The sequence below is a fragment of the Cupressus sempervirens genome, chromosome 11 (assembly GCF_028749045.1).
Source record: "Cupressus sempervirens isolate cs-2001-9-10 chromosome 11, ASM2874904v1, whole genome shotgun sequence".
Taxonomy (NCBI): domain Eukaryota; kingdom Viridiplantae; phylum Streptophyta; class Pinopsida; order Cupressales; family Cupressaceae; genus Cupressus; species Cupressus sempervirens.
In genome coordinates, this window is record NC_143128.1 from 615,010,674 (window position 1) to 615,032,525 (window position 21,852).

The 21,852-nt window shown below is 35.8% G+C and overlaps 1 protein-coding gene across 2 annotated transcripts in view; it reads left to right on the forward strand.

Moving 5' to 3' along the window:
- LOC149531198 (Cyclophilin-like peptidyl-prolyl cis-trans isomerase family protein) overlaps positions 1–21,007 on the forward strand; it is an 87,006-nt gene extending 65,999 nt beyond the window's left edge. For both annotated transcript variants that reach the window (XM_089808742.1, XM_089808743.1), the window contains exons 6-7: positions 20,522–20,597; positions 20,736–21,007. In XM_089808742.1, the coding sequence (XP_089664868.1) occupies positions 20,522–20,597; positions 20,736–20,898 (239 nt within the window). In that variant the 3' untranslated portion in view covers positions 20,899–21,007. The remainder of the gene's footprint in view (positions 1–20,521; positions 20,598–20,735) is intronic.
- Positions 21,008–21,852: the final 845 nt, after the last annotated feature.

The window sequence follows — 21,852 nt, forward strand, 5'->3', positions numbered from 1 at the left end:
ATGGCAATTAGCCACATCTACATGCGTAAAACAAAGAAAAAGGAGATAATTAAAGTGCGTCATACCTCAACACCAGTAAATCTATTGTTAGGAAAGCCTTAACCATTAATAAACACTCTCATTCAAATATGTTCATTGGTACTAATACTAGGATTAGTACAATTCCACTTGTGTTCACGTACAATCTTGGATCCACTACATAGTGTTCGGTTTTTATACATATATTGGTAATGTGATGTCAATTTTGGACTTAGGAAGGTAAGTATTAATAAGTGTGTATAGGAGTGGAGAATGGAATCAGTAATAACCAATCGTAGCATGATTAATGACATATGATTCATACCTTGAATTATCAAATAAGATGTTATATAGTGAGTAACAATTTTTTATATTATTCTGAAATATAATTTTTAATATATTAAGAGTATAATTATATATACATATATATATAGGATTAGTACCAAGAGTTGGATTAATTTTCGTATTATAGAGACTATCTTCTAAATCATTACTAGGCATAATTTGAGTCTAATATAATCATTTATTTATACTTTTAATAAATTATGGATAAGTCTATGATAACTCTTGTATTAGTATGTAGTGGATAGGGACTGTGCACAGGGGGAAGAGTAAATCACTCACGTTGGGGCAAGATAATTCCGATATGGGAACCCCATGTAGATCGTGTTCAAACTCGAGCAACTGTAAACCTACCATCCATAACACGATTTAATACATGGGGAATATTAACATTATCTAGAATTACTAATGACACTTAAAATCCTTTTGTGTTTAAATTCATAATGGATAGGGAGTGTGCACAGAGGGAGGAGTAGATCACTCACTTTGGGGCAAGGAAGCCATTAGTAGATCATGTCCAAACTTGAGTAGTAGTAAATTTACCATCCAATACAAAATTAAGCACATACCGAGTGGGTAGGGAGTGTGCGGGGAGGAGTAAATCGCTCACGTTGGGGCAAGAGAATCCCAACATGGGAAACCCCACGTAGATAGTGTCCAACCTTGAGCCATAGTAAATCTAACATCTTCTATGGAATTGGGCACATTAGAGAAGGTCTGTAACGAAGGGGGAACTACTAGGACACCTATATCATAGTACTAGCTAAAGATAGATTTCTAAAAGACACATCTTCATAAACTTTTGATTTCTACACAGGAGAAATGAGCGCGGCAATTATGGTCAAAGTTGGTAAAACATTTTCTTAACCTTTGCTTATTTCAAATTGTGAAAAGTAATGTAACAAAGTTTTTATCATGTGTACTCTTTGTCTACATCGCATCTTTATGCATTAATGTGTTTTCTTTGTGTCTTCTTTGTGTCTTCATGCATTCGCGTGTCTACCTCATGTTTGCATTGTGTCTTCATGCACTAATGTGTCTACTGTGTGTCTTCATTCATATGTTCGTGCATAGGCCATTGTATACTAACATGTGTACTTTTGCATGTGTTTAATGCGTATGCAAGGAAGAGAATGAATTTGAGCTATGAATTAATAAAGATCAAATCAATTTGTTGAGGACAAGCGAACTCGAGAGGGGAGGACTGTGATATCTTCACTTTAATAAGATTCAATAATAAGTAATTATTAAAATAATAGAATAGAATAAAATATAATTGTGTTATGAGTGAATAATAATTATAACTATAGTTATATCTTGATGTATTAATAAAAATATATCACACAATGACAATATATTATAATACTAATATATTAACCATAAATAACAAATATTAAGTTAATAATATGTTCTAGTTATAAATAATTTATTAAAATAAGTTCCAAAGGATGACCATTGGGAATATTAGATATTTAATAGGAGGGAGAAACAAGGACGGGGACAATGGGAAATATTTAAATTCTTCTGCAAAATTCCAAAGATCTGATTTGGGATCATCTTATTCTTTCACAAATGGTTGCTTAATTTTTTCCCTTGGGGTCGACTGAACATTTACACCAACAGTAATTGTGGCAAAATGCCGACTGTGCTGGCTTGGACAATTTAAGCACTATGAATTTGGCATTTACATATTAATACCGATCAACTACCTAAAGGCATTTAGTGAACTTTCATTCTTTTGATCTATAGTGATTTCAAGGACAGACAATTGGATTTGAGAGGCAGGCTCTACTGCTAGCATTAGCAAGGATCAATGTTTTCTCAATCTTTTTGTGGTCCTGTTGATGTTCTTCACTGCCCCAATGATCATAGGGTTTGAATTCGGGTATTAATGTCATTGATGGTTGATTGCAAAGATCGATGGATGTTATTTATAACTGGTTTCAGTGATTACTTGCATTTACTCATGTCCAAAAAAACTGCTAGTCTATTCGGAAACATCCCATTTTGTACATGCATATACATTCCCTCAGCTATTCTCAACTGTTTCTCATGAATGGTCTTTGGCATTTGTATATTAGACAAATGTTTACAGCAGTCTGATCTGTGCAATTTCCTCATGGTGACAGTGCAGCTTACAGTTATGTGCTTGGCTCAAATCCTCATAGGCTTCTGAAACTCTTACATCTCTTCTGAGCTTTTTTTTTTTGTTACTAGATGATACATATGTGTAATGCAAATTAGTCAACCTTTTATTGAGGAAGTGCCATTGATGCATCATTGGTTTTAGTGTAACTGAAAGGTCCTGGAAATGGATCAATTGTGAGAGTTGAGTTGGCTTCCATTTTATATAATACACCACACACATTTTCCTGCGGCTGTGTTGCGGTCTCAATTTAGATCAAATATGATGTTTCTTGTTTGTTAAAGACTTATTTTTTAGTTATTTGAAAGGAAAGAGGATGCATCATAGATGCTTCTAGATAGATAGCAATAAATGACGAGACTTGTCATAATCTCAAAACCTAATCTTATTGTGAGATAATATTCTTATTCAGTAATTTAAAGTGTCAGATTTCTCGACTATTTGGTATTTTGGAGTTCCACTTCTGGAAAGACTAGCATTTAAGTTAGCTTTTGATTCATGCTTTTTAGGGATTTGCAGATGCATAACTTTCAGATAAAAGGGAAGAATACCAAGGGAAGAAGCATTTTTGGTTGGTAATGCTGGAAAAATTTGATGCCACTGTGAATTCATGGGGAGGATGCAAGAGTAATGTAGTGAATTTTCCTACCTCAAGTGAAAGTGAAACAGGTCCAGAATTTGGTAAATTAGAGGATTGCTGGTAGGGGCAAAGGTGTTTTATCTGCAAAAATAGAGGCACCGGTTGAAGTTTTACCTCCTACTGTCCAAGCAAAAGCTGAAGGTGATTTCCATTTAATAGCAAGAGAACCAGTTTCAGCTAAGAACCAAGATTGGACGAGAACATTGGTGATAAATTATTAGTAGAGGGGAGGGAAGAAGCACCACACTGTTGTCAAAGAGGATATACATTCATCTTATTTGTGCAGTCTTATTCTGTTTTTTAAGTATAAGAAAGTTTCTTATAATCATTTTTAATCAATTATTATCCATTCATGATCAGGAAAAATGTGCAACACAGTATGTGCCAGTTTACCAGTTCATGAAAAATGATTTACCTATCCTTATATGAGTGGTACAGGTTTAGCTACAAAATTCTTCAATCTACTTGTGTAGTTGGTATACAAAGCCTATTTTTGTGTTTTACTATTGGTTATTTGTCTATATGTCAGTTGTTGTCATTGTATCAATTATTTGTTGGTTGTTACTCTTGGGTAGTTGTAAGTGTCGGTTGACGGTTGTCAATTGTAATCCTTGATTGGCCATCTTTGGCCTTCTTCTTTGTAATGAATTCATGGGCAAAGAAAGATATGTTTTACTAAAATATCGGGTCTGCATTGCCATTTGTATTATTTTTTCATGTATGTAATTTATCAGGTATAGCAGTAAACAACAAGATTGGAAGTTGGGAAAAGGTGAACTACAAATTCTCCTCTTTTCTTCTATGAAAATAGATATACGAGTTTTTTTCCTGGAAATAGTTTGTATTTTGCGTGTCTTGGAATGGAGATCTTCAAAGGTTAAAGCATCATTTGCACACTATTCAGGTGGTGGCTAGAGTGGACAATGAAAGGCAAATGTGTGAAGCAACATTCTGAGTTTATAAATTGAGGAGAATAAATAACATTTTGAGAGTTGAAAGCTTTTGCATGTATCTCATTCTATGACTAATTCGATTTTGGATGGGCAAGTTCTCATAGTAGATGGATATACTCACAAAAGTTATGGGTTGACCTTTGATGCGATGAGGGTTTGTATTGATAGAATTAATGAGAGGATGAGCCATGAAGGGAAATTCTCTAATGTAACTTCTTCTGCTGAACTGCTTGAGTTGGAGGTAAATTGACGAGAACCTTCTCTACTATGCATTCTCTCTTACATAGGCAAAGGTTGGAAGCTCCTCCTAAGGCAGAAGTGGCATAATTGGATTAGGTTATTATATGGCATTTTGTTGTATGCAGTTTTGATGAGACTTCAATCCCATAAATTTGCTCATATGAAGGAGAAGATGTAAAGGATGAAGATTGTTATTATGAATTGACAGATACATTGCATACAAAAGGCTCTATTTATAAGAGATTACAAGACGATACTTCTTGTTGAATTCAGAGGATTGCTGCAACTGAAACAATACTACCTGTGATTTCTGTATGTTTTCAAATGCAGCAATCTCACTCACATTTATATTGGGAATAAGGTTATGAAGAGACATGTCCCTTCAAGGGACATGTCTATTCATTAATTACATAGTTGATATATATATATATATATATATATCTCATAAATAATTATTTATAGGTTTATCTGACTAAAGTTACAAAACATTAGCACTCCCTTTTAGCTAGGGAGGATAAATGTGGGATAAATAGAACACCATTGGAATATTTAGAAACAATACGACAAAGGAAGTCTTTGATCAGAAGACTTCCAATCTATTATATGTTAGAATATCAACATAGGATATTCACCAAATAATAATTTGATATCATATCAGGTAGCACGAGCATTGGCTTATTTGAACATCAATTTAATGATATCCACCAATTACTGCTTACCGTGCAGGGTAAACGGATACTTGTCGCATTAATAGATTAGAATGTAACATAGAACAAAGACTTTATTCATATAAGCAAATATGCAATTCCAATTACAATGATGGTCCTCCATAAATCCTTTCGGACAATGTACATATACCTCCTAAAGGGGTGACTCGATCGTCATGCGACCTTCCGGATACCAATTCTACCTGTCGGTATAATATGTTTTTTACCAACATCATCATCCCCCCCAAAAAGTAAAGTTGTCTCCGGACGACAAAATCTAGATAACTTACACATCAAAACTGAAAATATAACACAACCACTAATTACATCAAGATTCAAACAACTAAGAAGAAGAGGGATGCGTCCCTGGTGTAGTAGACGCCCCCTGTGCTCTAAGTTCATTTAGTTGTGCTCGTAGCTCACACACTTGCTTGGTCTGCATCTCCAAATCTGCTTCGGTTTGCATTTGAATCTCCAAGGCTAATTGCATCATCTTGGCAATTTCTCCAAGCTCTGCCTTCTTTTCTGCTGACTCTTGTAGCTAACTCTTCTCCCGCCTAGCCTTGTCTAGATGAGCCATAAATGCTATTCTCTCAGATTCGCAAGCTACTCTTTTTGACTCTCGAGCTGCCCTCTCTGTAGTTAGATCCGCCTTCACTGTTGCTAACCTGGTAGCTGACTCCTCCCGAGTCCTCTCTGTTGCTACCTGGTCTCAACTCTTCTCCATAGCTTCGTACTTATGGTTGTATGAAGCTATGGAGAAAAGTTGAGACCGTACAAAAGATATAGAGGAAAGTCCAGACCATACCATCGCAAAGAGATAAGAGACTGTACAAGTGTTGCAAAATTTAAGAGCTCTACTGTACCACCTACCGTACGGTCAAGAGGCCAAAAGTGTAGTAAGCGTTATAAAATAACCATACTGTACAACCAAGGTAATAAGTGTTTGGCTAACATAAAGTGCACACCATACGGATTGGAGGAATAGCATCAGGATGCAGGATATCCTGTACGACAACAAGAACAACAATATGTAGTACATAAAGTCAGCCAAAGAGGCTGTACGTAGCACGTGAGCAAGGAAATTGACAACAAGCCAAAAAAATTAAGTCGAGAGGTGAAGGTGCATTTGATACAGTTGGTATGTGGGGATTTGTTACAAACATAGAAAGAAGCCCTCATGAACACTTCGAAGGGGAGAGGACTGAAGAAGTCCAATATTCAAGAAGGGTATTAGCGTTGTCTCATGGACTTAGTAAAGAGTCAGCTTATAGGATCAAGCCGCGCATCCAGCATCTCATTTCCATAGGTCGCGATGATAAATTGGATCCTGCATGGGAGAGTATATGATTGGGTTGCACTATCGGTAGAAAGAATGTATGAATTCATGACATTGCAGCATAAGACATTGTACATGCCTCACTACGTAGTTGGGTTATTCTTGGAGGTGACAATGCAGATGATTCCCCACGACAGGTTGAAGGTCAAGCCTGGGCCACTCGTGCTAGGTGAGCCCCCTATCATGTAGTGGAGACACCTAGACACACTTGGCAGCAAGACCACAGTTGGGCAGAAGCGACCAAGACAGGATGTAGGAGATATTGATAGTGGTTGACAGGAGACTTCTTGCGATGAGAGTGGAATTGATGGAGAGGAGGTGGAAGTGATTATGGTGACACCACTACTATTTCTGTGACCTGTGCTTTCAGCGACAACACATTTGGTTCCGGTGGGTACACAACACACATATCCCAGGGTTTGGTCAGTTTAGGCAGCCAGTGATGATGACCCCGGTTACCATAGCAGTTCAGCCAACTACAGAGACCCCGACCATTCCAGAGGCCGTAGCCATAGTTGGGACAGAGTCACATCCGTCACCAACGACAGCTGTACCAGAGGAAGTGATGGAGTTACTAGAAGGGGTTGTCTGAGAGGCTTTTCCAGCTATAGTAGAGGTAGGGGCTGAGATACTTATACCCGATGATGAGGTAGAGACATAGGAGCGAGTGATGGAGATATCTATATAGGTAGAAACAGGTGAGGGTTTGAGGACACCCGGTGTTCACTTAGATGTAGTGGACTCGGACATGGTGGTTACAGTAGATGCAGTGTTGTTAGCATCGCCAGTAGCAGAGGAGCCGAGCAGAGAAAGCAAATCTCAGAAGTTGAGCACATACTTGAGTACGAGGTTTAATTAGATATCAGCACTGCGGTTGTCATGCATTCTTTCACCTGCAAGAGAAGTAGCCCCGAAAGGAGACTCTATTGGTACACAGACACAAGCAGAGGAGAGTCATCCGATACAGATTGATGAGATATCACATCCCTCGACAGATAGCACTGCGGAGCAGATGGTAGAGGCAGTGAAGACGACTATGGGTACCGAACAACCTACAGTAGGGTCGGAGACATCGATGGGAGAGGATGTTGAGACATTTTTGGCTAACATGGTGACTCGGGCTCGCCAAGTGGTGGTCTTTGCATAGAAACATGCTTTGGATTTAGTGGTGCAGGAGCTGGAGCACATCATATCCTTCATGAGAGTAGGGTGCTTTGTTGCCTTTTCAATCTGTTTTGAGGAGCGTGGGTGGCCTAGAGTAGAGACTTCAAAGATGCGCCAGGATTGGGCCACTACCAGAGACTTGGTTGTGGAGAGCCACATAGAAACTTTGATTCGTGAGGCAGTCTAGATCTATCGTGATGCTTATTATGCCCTTCAGAGGAGCCAGGTAGACTAGGTAGCGACAGAGAGGGCTCGGGAGGAGTCAGCTACCAAGTTAGTAGCAGTGAAGACGGATCTAACTGTGGAGAGGGCAGCTCGGGAGGTAGAAAGAGCAGCTTAGGAATCCAAGAGGATAGTATTTATGGCTTAGTTGGACGAGGCTAGGTAGGAGAAGAGTCAACTACAATAGGAGTCAACAGAAAAGGAGTTAGAGCTTGGAGAGATTGCCAAGATGATGCAATCAGCCTTGGAGATTCAGATGTAGGCCGAAGTAGATTTGGAGATATGGACCAAACAAGTGTGTGAGCTATGAGCACAACTGAACAAACTTAAGAGCATAGGGGGCATCTACTACACTAGGGACGCATCCCTTTTCTTCTTAGTTGTTTGAATCTTGATGTAATTATTGGTTGAGTTACATTTTGAGTTTTGATGTGTAAGTTGTCTCTATTTTGTCGTTCAGAGATGACTTTACTTTTTTTTGGGGGGGGGAGTGATGTTGTCGGTAAAAACTATATTATAGTCGATGTATCTGAAAGGTCGTGTGGCAGTTGAGTCACCCCTTCGAGAAGTATATGTACATCTTTCGAAGGGATTTATGGATCATCATCATTGTAATTGGAATTGCATATTTGCTTATATGAATAAAGTCTCTGTTCTGTGTTACATTCTAATCTATTAATGCGACAAGTACCTGTTTACCTTGCATGGTAAACAATTACTCTGAGTAGAATTTGGGGGGGGGGGGTGATGTTGTCGGTAAAAACTATATTATAGTCGACAGGTAGAATTTGTATCTGAAAGGTCGTGTGGCAGTTGAGTCACCCCTTCGGGAAGTATATGTACATCTTTCGAAGGGATTTATGGATCATCATCATTGTAATTGGAATTGCATATTTGCTTATATGAATAAAGTCTTTGTTCTGTGTTACATTCTAATCTATTAATGCGACAAGTACTTGTTTACCTTGCATGGTAAACAATTACTCTGAGTAATGGCCTATGAGAACATCAAATTAATGATACTCACCAAGTACTCAATATGGTAATGGCCTATAATAATATTAGGGCAAGATATTCACCAAATACCTATCATATATCTATACAAACAACTTAAAGACCATCAATTTAATGACATTTAACACTTAGTTGTTGATTTACAAGATAAAGCCTTTCATGATCTATTTCAACATTTACATAAAATGTATATCATGATTTAAGTTATTGTAAGATCGTCACCTTTCAATAACTTCTATAAGTATAAGTGATAATCATTTGGAAGTTGTCGCTTCCTCATGATGTACATAGAAGGTAGGCCCATACACACATGAAGTCCTCACGGATACTATCATGTGGTGTTGTCATGACATCCACCATGGATCATACCAAAGAATAAGGTTTTCAGCTTGAACTTATCTCTTATCTCTCATAGACAAGAATGTATTACTAAGGTTCGCACATGGGAATTCTTCTTCTTGAAGAAACACTAGACTTTTGACCTTCTTGTCAAGATTACTAATAAATTTTCAAAATTCCCTTTGAGTATGATATCGACTTTTCTGACCTCTTAGTAAAAGGTTGTCTTCGATGAAGTGCTAGATTCCCTTTGAATCTATTATCATCCTTCTAACCTCATGTCAACAAGTCGTGTCATGCTTACCTAGTTCAATAGGTATCCTGATAGCATAAGGCTAGTGCAGGAGCACTTGGGGAAGGACAAATCCCTAAATCAATTTTGGCTTTTAAATGGTCTAGCAAATCATTTGGTGAATTAAGGACTAATGATGAAGTCCCGTGGTGTGTTTAGGAGATGTGAATAGCTAGAAACTAAGTTTGAGTGATGATTTTGCTAGTTGGGTCCTAATAAGCCTAGAAATACAAAAATTGCTCAAAGAGGGCAAAATATGGTAAAATGCCTTGAAGGGAGCAGGAAGTATTTAGGAAGGGTCCTTAGGTGTTCTAGGACCATATTGGAGGGATTGAAACCAAACTGGACAAGTTTGGAGGGCTCAAATGCCAAATTGCCAAAAATTGTCAAAGTCGCTCATTGACAACTTGCATTTTTTGCAAAGTTGCAATGACAACTTTTTGCAGTTTGGTGTAGGAGGAATAAGGTGAACCTAGTAGTCGACCTAAAGGTCTAGGTAGCTGGGGAAGGCTATTTAAACATAAGATAACTCCTTAGAACGGGTTGGTTATGCCATTGTACGGACAATTGATGGAATGATGAGTAATTGCTGACAAGAAAAACATGTTTTTGGAGGAGTGGTTGAAGATCTTGATTGTTTTGCTTACTGTTTTTGATGGATTAGATGCTTGTGATCATGTAATTACTCTGTACAATTTTGTTTTGGTCATTAGCATTCATTTTGTCAGGGTTTCAAATTTCTTTAGTTTCATTGTTCCTGCTGGTTGGATTTGGCAAGGTCATACAAAAATGGCTAGAACTTGACTTCCCACAGTTGAAACCCTATGGCCTTTGGGAATCAAGTATCAACCTGTGTATATTATGTAAATATGAATTTTGGAGGTTGGAAGAGGCTGTTTGGTATTTTTGCAAGCAAGCCCTAGGCAAGCTAGTAGAAGCTTGGCAAGGCACAAATATGTTTGCAGGAGAGAAATGAAAGGAGAATTGGATTGGATTGTGCCAATCAAGATTGGCCAATGATGGAGGAGAGTACCTAGTGTCCTTAAACCTGAGGAGGAATTCTGGAGCATAGTTTTAATTACCCATTAACTGAAGTTGCTCTCATTGCCTTAGAAACCCTCAAAAACAGGGTTTTCTGGTATAGCACTGTACATACACTTTGAAGACCTAAGACGTAGAAAATCCTTAAGTCTAGGTCAATATGAAACAATGTCTAATAGACACCCATAGGTCTTGTTAAGAGATTTTACAAGTTATTGAAGAATCCTTGTTTCAAGGAGGGCTAATAGGGGCTCGTAGGGCTACAAGGACAAACAGAGCAATAATGAGTTTTGGGTATGGGAAACCTAATAAGATGGTTCAAAATGACTTGAAATGTGTCAAGAACCTCATTAGGGAGGCTTAAGCTTGTTTTTGCCTTATTGAAAGTATTTGGTGGACTTTTGGCTTGATAGCCAAAAGGTGCATAGTTGGGGTTTTGGAGTTAGAGGAGTGAAATTTGAATTGATAGGAGAGTTTCTTGGTGAAAGGGGATTAGGAGAGAATCCTCTAGGTTAGGGTTAGAGAAGAGACCCTAAGAAGGCTAGGAAGTAGTCTTGGTAGAGCAAAGAGGCTCTAAGAATAAGAAGCTCTCCATCAAAGGCCTTCTAGCCAAATACATGAAACTTTATCCCATGAATCATATTCCTTTAACTGTTATAGTTTGTGATCACTAGAGAATCCATTTTGACATGGTCTACTTCCACTGAATCAATATGACCAAGATCATCAAAATGTTGACTTGTCATGCCCAAAAATACGAGGGCAAAAACACACACAATTTTTTTTTTAAAAATTAATAATTAAAATGCTCCAAGTTTAATATGCTTGCTGCTCACAGTTAAAGTAACGGTTCTCTACAATCCATCTTAAGTTTATAATCTTGTGGAGGAATACATCGTTGAATTTGAACTCTTGTTATTAATCTGATCTCGACATTTGTTTCATTAATTCATTTACTTGCAACAATAAATGAAAATTATTTAAATAACAATTTAAATGAATTCGGGTTTAAATTAATTTGAAATATCAAATCAAGAACTCATTAAAAGAAATATCACATCTACCCATACACTTATACAAACTATATTTAATTTTATTCCAATCATAATTTTATATAAATCAAATAAAACATTTCTAATATAATGACCATATGAATTAAATTTAAATTTGACTAAGATAATAAAAATATTTCATGAAACATTATCTACAAATCTTAACAATACTTTAACTAAACTAAAACAATATTAACTATAATTTTAAAACAATCATAATGATTAAAATTTCAATAAAATCTATTATTTAACTTATAAAGTATCAACTACTAAAAAAAAAACAACATTTAAATTAAATAAATTATACACTACTCCAAACTAATAAACAATATAATGTTAACGTCTTTCTTCTTTTCATATAAAAATTTCTATTTAATTCTTAAAGTAAATTTCATTTAAGTAATGTAAGTCTACATCCAATAATAATAATAACTTATAACTCTAAAACTAACTTAAACCTAAACTGAATTAAATTTAAACTAACTTTACAAAACCAAAAAAAAATGAAAATCTAAAACAACTTTAATAAAATACTTACTATCTAATACTAATCTAATTATCATCAACTAAATCTTATTAAACTTAAACTATATTAAATAACAACTAACTAAATTTAAATATGACTCATCTTAAACATATACTAATCTTATCCTAAAACTAACACAATTACTAACATACCTACACTAACCCTCAACTTAACCTAACACTAACCCACCCCCCCTATACTGTCCCTACACCCTACCCCAAGAGCTTCCCAAAGCCAAGCACTTCCCAAGCGCTGGCCAAGGTACAACACTCTGCCCAAGACTAAAATAAGCGCAGACCCATCCTAAAAAAAGGTGGTGACCAAGCTAACAAAAGGGGGAAAAGACTTAGACAAATTTAATCCCCTTTTTACATGGCATGTTAGGTCTACGAAATCTATGGAGGGGACAGGGTGATGTCACCCTTGAGCAACTATTATTGACTTAGATTTAAAAAAGAACTTTTTCAATGCATGACCCAAAATTGGCGCCCACTATGGAGGAGTTAATGCAAAAGTTATGTTGGTAGAAGTTAGATATTTGCTAGTTTCATATGTTAAATATTTGTTTTGATTGATTGAATTTTTTTTTAATTTATTCATTCATTTGTTAATTTATTAATATTATTCAACAAGAATATTTTAGGAGAATCTTTAAAGATTCTCTGTTACCAAAGGGAGAATTTAATTTGCTCCCCATACAAAAACCAGAGAGTTTTTGCTCTCTTGGGGCAATTTTTTGTCTTAATTTTTCTAAGTCTAGATTTTGAAGTTGATTTATTTACTAAGAGGGGTTATATTTTTTTTTTGCAAAATAATTCTAATAGGACTTGTTACAAACTAAACAAACCATGAATTTGAATATCCATTTAAACCACAATGCAAGAATTGTTTTGTTTCCAATAATCACGAAACTGAACATACGTTCATAACATAATCTTTCGTTTTTCAACATATATGAAACTTGAAATTTTGCCTAATTGAATCATGTCATCATTTCATCTTATTTTTGATGTGCATCCATATAACTAAAAATTACAATTAAATCTCATGAGAAGCAATAATACTCAACCACTATTTTATTGGCAAACCTGATTCAAAGGCTCAGCCGGGAAAGAACCAGGAAGAAAACTTGGCGTCGTTGCCATTACAACAAAGTTATTCAATACAATTTTCATAGGATTTCAATCCTGAATTTTCAACAATCAAATAAATTTCCTTCATGACCCTTATCAAGGGATCTATATCATTTTTTGCAACACCTTGCTAAGATCGTGGAGGGAACAAAATCTGATCAGGTGTCAAACAAGCATAACCAAGAGACAAAATCAAACTTGCATATTCATACTAGGTTTTCACAATAGGATTCACAATGAATCAAAACTAGGGAAAAGTGGATTTTTCCAACAGGAGATGTCAGACACAACACCAAACCAGGTGCCCAATCGGGGCTATAAATCAAGAACTTCCGTTCTTCCATTCTTACATGTCAAAACTCGTATGTGGTTTGTGCTAACAGGTAGGGGCCCATAACACCCTACCCTCTCTCCCTCTTCTCGTTCTGAGAAGAGACTCTACACTGTTGGAGTCCAACTAAAAGGACCTTTGCTGAAATTTGCCACTTCTCCCCTATCCAAAGGTGAATAATGCCAAAACACCCATACAAGAAAGCTTTGAAATTCAAACCTAAACATGAAAGAAAAGCATTCAAGAAACATGGTTTCAATCCTTCCCAACATACCCAACATACATACAAGCATCCAAATAACAACACAATAGCATAAGCATGAAACAAGCATGAAGAATCTAAACAAGGGAGATGAAGAACTCCTACCTTCACAAAGAGGTAATGGGAAATGAACAAATTGAGAAGAGCTTTCCCTTCCTTCCTTCAATCTTCCAATACTCCTCTCTAAAAGTAGAGATTGGGTAACAACCAAACTACTCCAAAAAGGGCCTCTAAATAAGATCCAAATTCAACCACCAAAAAGGGCAATAACTTCACCCGCTCACCTACAAATCTAGACGTTTCTAACTCAACCAATCCTAAGGTTAACCACTAAGTGGAGTTGAGGTCATGCAACTCATGGTAACCACTTTCAATTTTCGCACAAAGGCAAAAATAGACTTTTTGAGTGACCTCAAAAGTCAATAAAAGGGGCTTAGGGGGTGGAAAATACCTCCAACCCATACCCATACCCCTTGGGTATAAAGATTTCATGTTTAAAGCCTTAGGAATAGATTTGGAACCAAACAAAAGCTAGGAAATATTTAGGACCATCTAACAACTCTAAAATGCAGATTAAGCACTAATCCGGATTAGGGGTGACTAAACTCGGTTAAGAAACAAGATTAGCAAAAAGACACTAACTTAATCCAACTTAGGTCCAAAGGTTACACAGTTAACCCTAACTAGCATGCTGGAATGCATATGCAAATTCACGAGTGTCAAGCGACACTATAAGAACATAGTTAAGAACATTAACATTTTTTGATCACGGAAAGATACATTCATACATCTCACAATAGAATTAAGTTACGAACAACAAGGTTTCCACAAATGGCACATAGGGATCAATTCCGTTCCTCCGTCGGGTTTCTCGGTTAAAATCTCCTACACACTCATTGCACACATTAGTAGTCCCATAAAATCACATGCACATATGTATATACGTATCAGGGAATCACATAAATTAAAACATACATCTATAAATCAATCAGGGTTTCTCTCATCCTACTCATATTCTTAACCATTAAAATCTCTTAATCACAGTGTTAATCCTACATTTACTTATTTCATCAACATACATGTTCATAACGCATTAAATGACGAACTCAAATATCTGAAAGTAAACATCACACAACATGAAATAACATAACATAATATGTTCAGTATATCTGATAGTGTCTCGACGTATCGAGTCATAAGTATCAAAATAATCAGGTATCAACTATGCTACGAAGGGTCGGGGCGAGGCCTCACATGACTGAAGCATATTGTCTATCTGCTCCCTCTCTTTGTTCAAGGTTGCTTCTAATGAACTCTTAGATTACCTATTTATATAGAAGGATACTTCATAATCTCAATCATCAAAGATATTCGCTTCAAGAGCCTCACTTTATCCATCATTATCATCAGATGACTAAGGAATTCTAGTTCAAGACTTCTTTGGGGCTACTGTCATAAGATTGGGATCCAAACAATATTTTGTAGCATGCAAAGTACCAACCTCTTTTTTATCTTTTTCCTTCTGAAAGGACATCCCTACACATCCTTGATGGTTTCTCCTCTTTGACGTCTCCCCTCTAAGGATTGTTCAGAATGGGAATGAAACATTTTTTATTATTTCCCCCCCATAATGTAAAATTCCACTCTTATATCATTGAACAATTTCGCATCACATCATATATGACAAACTTCTTTCTGTTCTTCTTCATTGCAAGCAATCACCCCTGAGGATCAAGGAAAAGAACAAGCGCATAATAAAGAAAATAACTCTTATATGCAATGGATATAATTAAAAGATTGACTACAATATGCACAAATAAAATTAGTATTCAATGCTCATTAACATCCTTGCAATCTGCTTCTTACTTATTTGAGCATTAGTCTTCTTGCAAGCTCTACTTTGGTCCTCCTCTTAAAGTAGATGGATTGTGCAAATTGAACCAGCCAAATATATCAAGAATTTTTTTATCTTTTTCTATTGGTATGTTCTCTTTAATGATGGCTTTGACTTATTGTACACACAACTCAATGTTAACTCATCCTCCTAATCTGCTTCGCAGTTTCAATCATGAAGCTCTTATTCTCTTTTGATTGAACACTTCTCAGACATCCCGTTTTATCACAATGTCTATACAGACATAAATAGCTGCTAATAGTGTTAATTTTCTCTGCAACTCTAAGCCATCACCCTCTAGTTCACAGGCTGAGTATCCCTGTCTGAGCAGCGATGCCCCCAAAGCAAATGAATAGATTATTCTCCAATATTTTTTTTTTTGGTTTTTACGTGGCATGTCCAAAACAAATTTTGTTGTTTACTCTTAATATTCAAAATTTTTCTTATTTCCCATACTATGTATAGACAGGTTGGATATCCACGCACACAGTCAACTCAATTATGAGACTGTTAATGGGATCTCACACTTTGTATTCTTCATTGCTATAACTATTGTGACCCACTTTATAGTGACTCGGTATCCTTAGTATCATCGTCCATGTATCTCATATGATATCCTTTGAAATACCTTCCTAAGTTAATTCGGTGTCTCCAATCGCAAACATGCTCCTATGCCGTGAATGTACTCTTTGGCTATGTGGTACACTATAGTATTGGCAGTTTACCCGTGCTTTGGTTTGGTGCATAATCCTATGCCCGCCCATTCTTTTTTTTTTTAACGTACATTTTTTTATATTTGTTTCACTCAATTCATAGCAGGCCCCTTGTCTATGTGGTACATATCACGGTCACCCTGTTCAAAATTGCTGGCGGTCTTCACAAACCCTAAGTGCATTCCTTTCTCTCTGTCCTTATCTGATCACCTTAATTTTCGTACCACATCTATATGGTGTAATATACATTCGTCTTTATCACATATAATAGTGGGAATATCCTCTTTCCAATATGCACTTTGATCTTCAATTTTCACTCGTCCCGTTATAACTATCCTTTCAATATATGTTGCAGATATCCTCCTTTAAACAAAGTGCATTTTCCATGCTGCTAATATCTGATGCTTTCCAAATTGCAATCTGCAACCTTCGGATATTGCTGTTCCACTGACAGCATATATTTAACCATGAAACATTAATATAAGGAATACATATGCCAAGGATAAAAATTGCTCAATTTTCTCCTATGATGAATATGTAAGCTAAAATAATATTATTTTAATGCACTATGTTGTTTTCTTCTAGGGGCGTTGTGATCTCCAAGGATAATTTCCTGTTCCATTTTAACGGTGGAATATTTTTCTTTATATCTAGCATTGGAAACCATTATTCTGGAAAATAAGCAACTGCATTGTCATTATTGGAAGTGGTACTTGAAATCCTTTTCCATGCTCAGGTTTTATTTGAACACTCACTTTGCCATTGTCTTCACTGCACACGAGAAACATATCCACCACTCTTATCATTGAAGGCCACCTGTTGGGCTGTCAGTTTGTGCAAAAACAAGCCCATACTTAAGCGTGCATCATTTTCTCTTTTCAATTATCATTCACCACACATTGATCTGACACTTTGACCTCTTCCTTCCATGTCCATATTGAATTTATGATGTCCTTGTCGACTCCATACACGGCCTCACCCGTAACTCAGCAGCTCTAGTACCTTCTCTGATGTGTGCCACAGTATGATTGGTGGTCTGTTTGTCTTTGGGGTTCGCAGATTATGAACCCAAATGTTGCTATGTAATTGTGGACTTACACCGATCTGAGACTTTTTTTTTTGACCAATCTCGCTTTCAATAATTCCACTTCTGCACAAGGCAAGAGCAGCAAGCTACAAGCAGACTCTAATACTATTGAACCTACGATATCCATTTTGTTCAGATAATTTTTGGAGCAGATTTTCACCTGCAGGTGCAAAGACACACTTCTTCACAGAGATATCAAAACACTGAGCCGGTTATCCCTTATAGCCTTATCCAGCTGCAGCGTTTTCCAAACAAAAGCTTGACACAGATCCAATCAGCCATTGTCAACCTTCTTGATTGCAAAACTTTAGTGTTTGACACTTATGCTGATCACAGAGATTCTTTCCTGCTCTGATACCATGTTGAATTCAGAGGATTGCTGCAACTGAAACAATACTACTCGTGATTTCTGTATGTTTTCAAATGCAGCAATCTCACTCACATTTATATTGGGAAAAAGGTTATGAAGAGACATGTCCCTTCAAGGGAAATGTCTATTCATTAATTACATAGTTTATATATATATATAACCTTTTATATAATGAACAAATTATATCTCATAAATAATTATTTATAGGTTCATCTGACTAAAGCCACAAAACATTAACACTTCTAACAGAAACAATTGTGAACTGAAGCTAGAACTAGAAACTAAGATGACCGTCATAGAAACATTACATCAATATTTTAATACCCTCCCTTGATGGTCATTGTTCGAACTACCAATGCAAAAGACATAATCTGCAAGTCTTTTGGGTCAAGGATGTATAGAAGGCTGCCCCCTTCTGTCTGCAAAGCTGTGTAAATGACTGAGTTAACCCCAATCTTCCAACATGATGTTGGGTAACAAAGCTTTCTCTCCCTGTACGGAGACACTGAGATCAACTTCTCAAACTAAAACCACAATTTTGGGAAAAAAATTGGTACACCCTGCACTGCTTCATAAAACCAGCTGCAATTTTGTTCAAAAAGTCATAAAAAACTATTGTAAATGAGTACTATGACTTGAAAATTGATTGCAAGAAACCATGATTTTCGTGGAAAATATTGACACCCTCCAATGATTTTTTGTTGTTGAAAAAAGTAACCTTGAGATTAGGAACACTAATTGTTGATAGTTTAGGGGAAAATTTTTCCAAAAAATTCAGAGATTTGTGAGGGAAAAAAACAAAAACAAAAAACACAATTTTTCAGATCGAGAAAATCAAGACTTTTTTTAGGAAGAAATTATAAAAACCAATCATAATAATTTAGTAAAAATTATAAAACTGAAACAATATTTTAGGAAAAATTAATAAAGCACAAACATAATATTTAGGAAAAAGTTATAAAACCCAAACATAATTTATGGGAAAAAGTTATTAAAGCTAACCTTAATTGAAAGCAATTCTTGAAACAATGGCCTTCAAACTACACAGAATGAGCTGAGCTGAAATGGTATTAAACTCATCATCTTTTAGATCTAGTTAAGCTGTGACATGAAGCCGAGGGTAAAGTAAAACTGATTTGATGAACTGTGATTTATCTGTGACATAGTGGGTTCATTTGTAGGTAAAATAAATAAAATCTTTCTGTTTTTGGATAGCCATTTTGCCTGTGTTACACTATTGCAGTAAAAAGAGTGATTGCCGTGTATTTATTGTCATTTGCATGTATGCCCATGGGATGTTTTGTAACACAATAAGTATCAGTGGACTTTTAGGGCTCTTATGTTTTGCTATGTTTGCCTAGCACATTGATAGAGGATGGGAGCCATGATTTTAATAAAGTTTATATGATTACTATTGTGCCATAAATGGGTAACAAGAGATTGGGACAAACCTCATATACCTTGCTTGGTACCCGTAGTGGACTTTTGTATGGTCAGTTTGTTTGGAGTGTGTTAGATTCAGGTTGAGAGATATTGCCATCCTTTTTCTAGAGAAAACTTATGATTAGTTTAAAATGTTGACCCTGGCTGCAGCTTGCATTTTTTTTGAGATGAAGAATCAGAAAATTTTGTAGACTTCTGTTAGTCCAATCTGTGTTATGGTAATGCCTTTGACAACTTTACCTTCTCATCAAACTCTACTCCTTCGTGTTTCATTAATGTGAGATGATATATATAGTTTATAGACTTTTTGTTATGCGTAATTTATTTATTTTCCTTAATATTTTGTTGTAACCTCATGTTCCAAGGGAACCCAATAATTTGTTTTCATTTTAATATATGGCTGCCATGAGTCTACATTTGTATGCATAAATAATTTCATAAACGAATATAGATTAAAATACTGCAAAATCATTCAATTTAGCAACTAAAACATCAATGCTCAAATGCATTTGACTCTTCCAAACATTGTAGATTTTTCAGGGAATCAATAAAATTTTAGACTTTGAACTCTTTGAAGTTAGAAGCTGATCAACTTCATAGACTCGGAATGCCGGGTGATTTAAGAAACTGTCTTTATAGTTAGTCTAGAGTTCCCTTGATATTTGGAAATTCAAAGGCCTCGAAGTTCATTCTGCAATTTATTTTGGCAACTGTGTTTAGAGTAGCTCTGATCTTGTCTTTGTTCATCTGATCTTTTAAGTTATGCCATTATCACAAATAGACAAAGTTGCACAAGAGGGAGCGCTAAACTTCTTGTTTCCCAGTAACTATAATGCATCTCCTTGAATGCATTTTTCTATGACCTAAGGTCACATCATTTATCTTGGTCTAATATATCCATGAAACCCAGTTCCCATACCCTAGTCACTAATAGAGGGGGAGTGTTGTTCTTTAGCCAGTCCACTGAGGCTAATATGTTTGTTTTTATATACTGCTTTCACTTGGAGAATTGTCATTTGTACATGAGTAGCACCTGTCAAGAGTTTCTGAGTTTTTCTCTTTATCAAGATGAAATTCTTCTTCAATTCTTAGGTATAGATTATAAGCCCAAACGTTGATGTAGAGAATTGAATTGAATTTTGCCATACTTGTATAGCACCTTGCTGGAACCCAAAATGCAAGTGTTATTTCTACCAATTAATAGCTGATTTTTCAAAGTCATCATAAATTCTTCACAAAATTGTTCTGTTCAGGTATAGTATCCATGGCAAATTCAGGCCCAGATTCAAATGGATCACAATTTTTCATAACAACTGTGAAAGCAAGCTGGTAAGAAATTTGCATGTTACGTTCAATTTCTTCAATTTATATAAGCCTCTAAAGCCATTTTTGTTTGCTTGCTTTAATCTTGTTTTCAAAGAATGAATAGTTAATCTAGAATCAACATATTCATTGCGGGACCCTCAGGTTGGATGGCCAGCATGTCGTTTTTGGAAAGGTTATACAAGGCATGGATACTGTATATGCAGTGGAGGGAGGAGCTGGAACCTACAGTGGAAAACCTAGGAAAAAAGTGAGGATCATTGATTCGGGAGAAATACCCATTAGCAAATGGGACGATGAAAGTTGAGTAAAAACTGTATATCTATCTGATTTTGTTTATCAATGGCTGTAATGTATAGATATATTAATTTAAAAAAATAAAATCTTAATGCCTGCTCATATTTTTGTTTAACAAAGATCTCTCGCCTCCATTTTAGTCCATTCTTTTGTTTTGTTCTAGCGATGATTGAGTACTGCTCATTAGAAAAAGGGTGCCTAGTTTAGTCATAGGTTTTTTTAAAATTGAATTTAAACGCTGCTTACTTTAGTCATAGGTTGTTTTTTAAATTGAATTCTTAACGCTGCTTAGTATAGTTATTGGTTGTTTTTAAATTGAAGTCCATATTCATTAAACGCCAGTTCTAACATTTCTAATTACGCAATTGTTCCATATAGAACAGGACTAAAGAAAAGACGCTGCTTACTTTAGTCATAGGTTGTTTTTTAAATTGAATTCTTAACGCTGCTTAGTATAGTTATTGGTTGTTTTTAAATTGAAGTCCATATTCATTAAACGCCAGTTCTAACATTTCTAATTACGCAATTGTTCCGTATAGAACAGGACTAAAGAAAAGACACTGCCATCAAATAGATTCTCTAGATTGAAAAATGAGTCAAACAATCAATTTGATAAACTAACTTCCAACCCACTAATTATAAAGGTCACTAAAGTAATCATAAAAGATCTGGATACTGTCTAAGAAAGACATAACCGAACTACTCACTAATTGTAAAGGGTCACCATAGCAAACCATAAAGATCTGAATTTTGTTAAAGAGAATTCAGAATTTTGAACACAATAAAAATGTAATCTCTTAAATGCTCATTCAAGAGAACATTACGAAAAAGCATAATCCAGTAACTACCATTTAAGGGAGGTGGGTCGAATTAAAGCCTTCTTAAAGATTCATCATAAAGATTATAGCCATCTTAAGATTGTATTTGCACAACTATTTGAATCTTTAATTACTCTGAATGGATA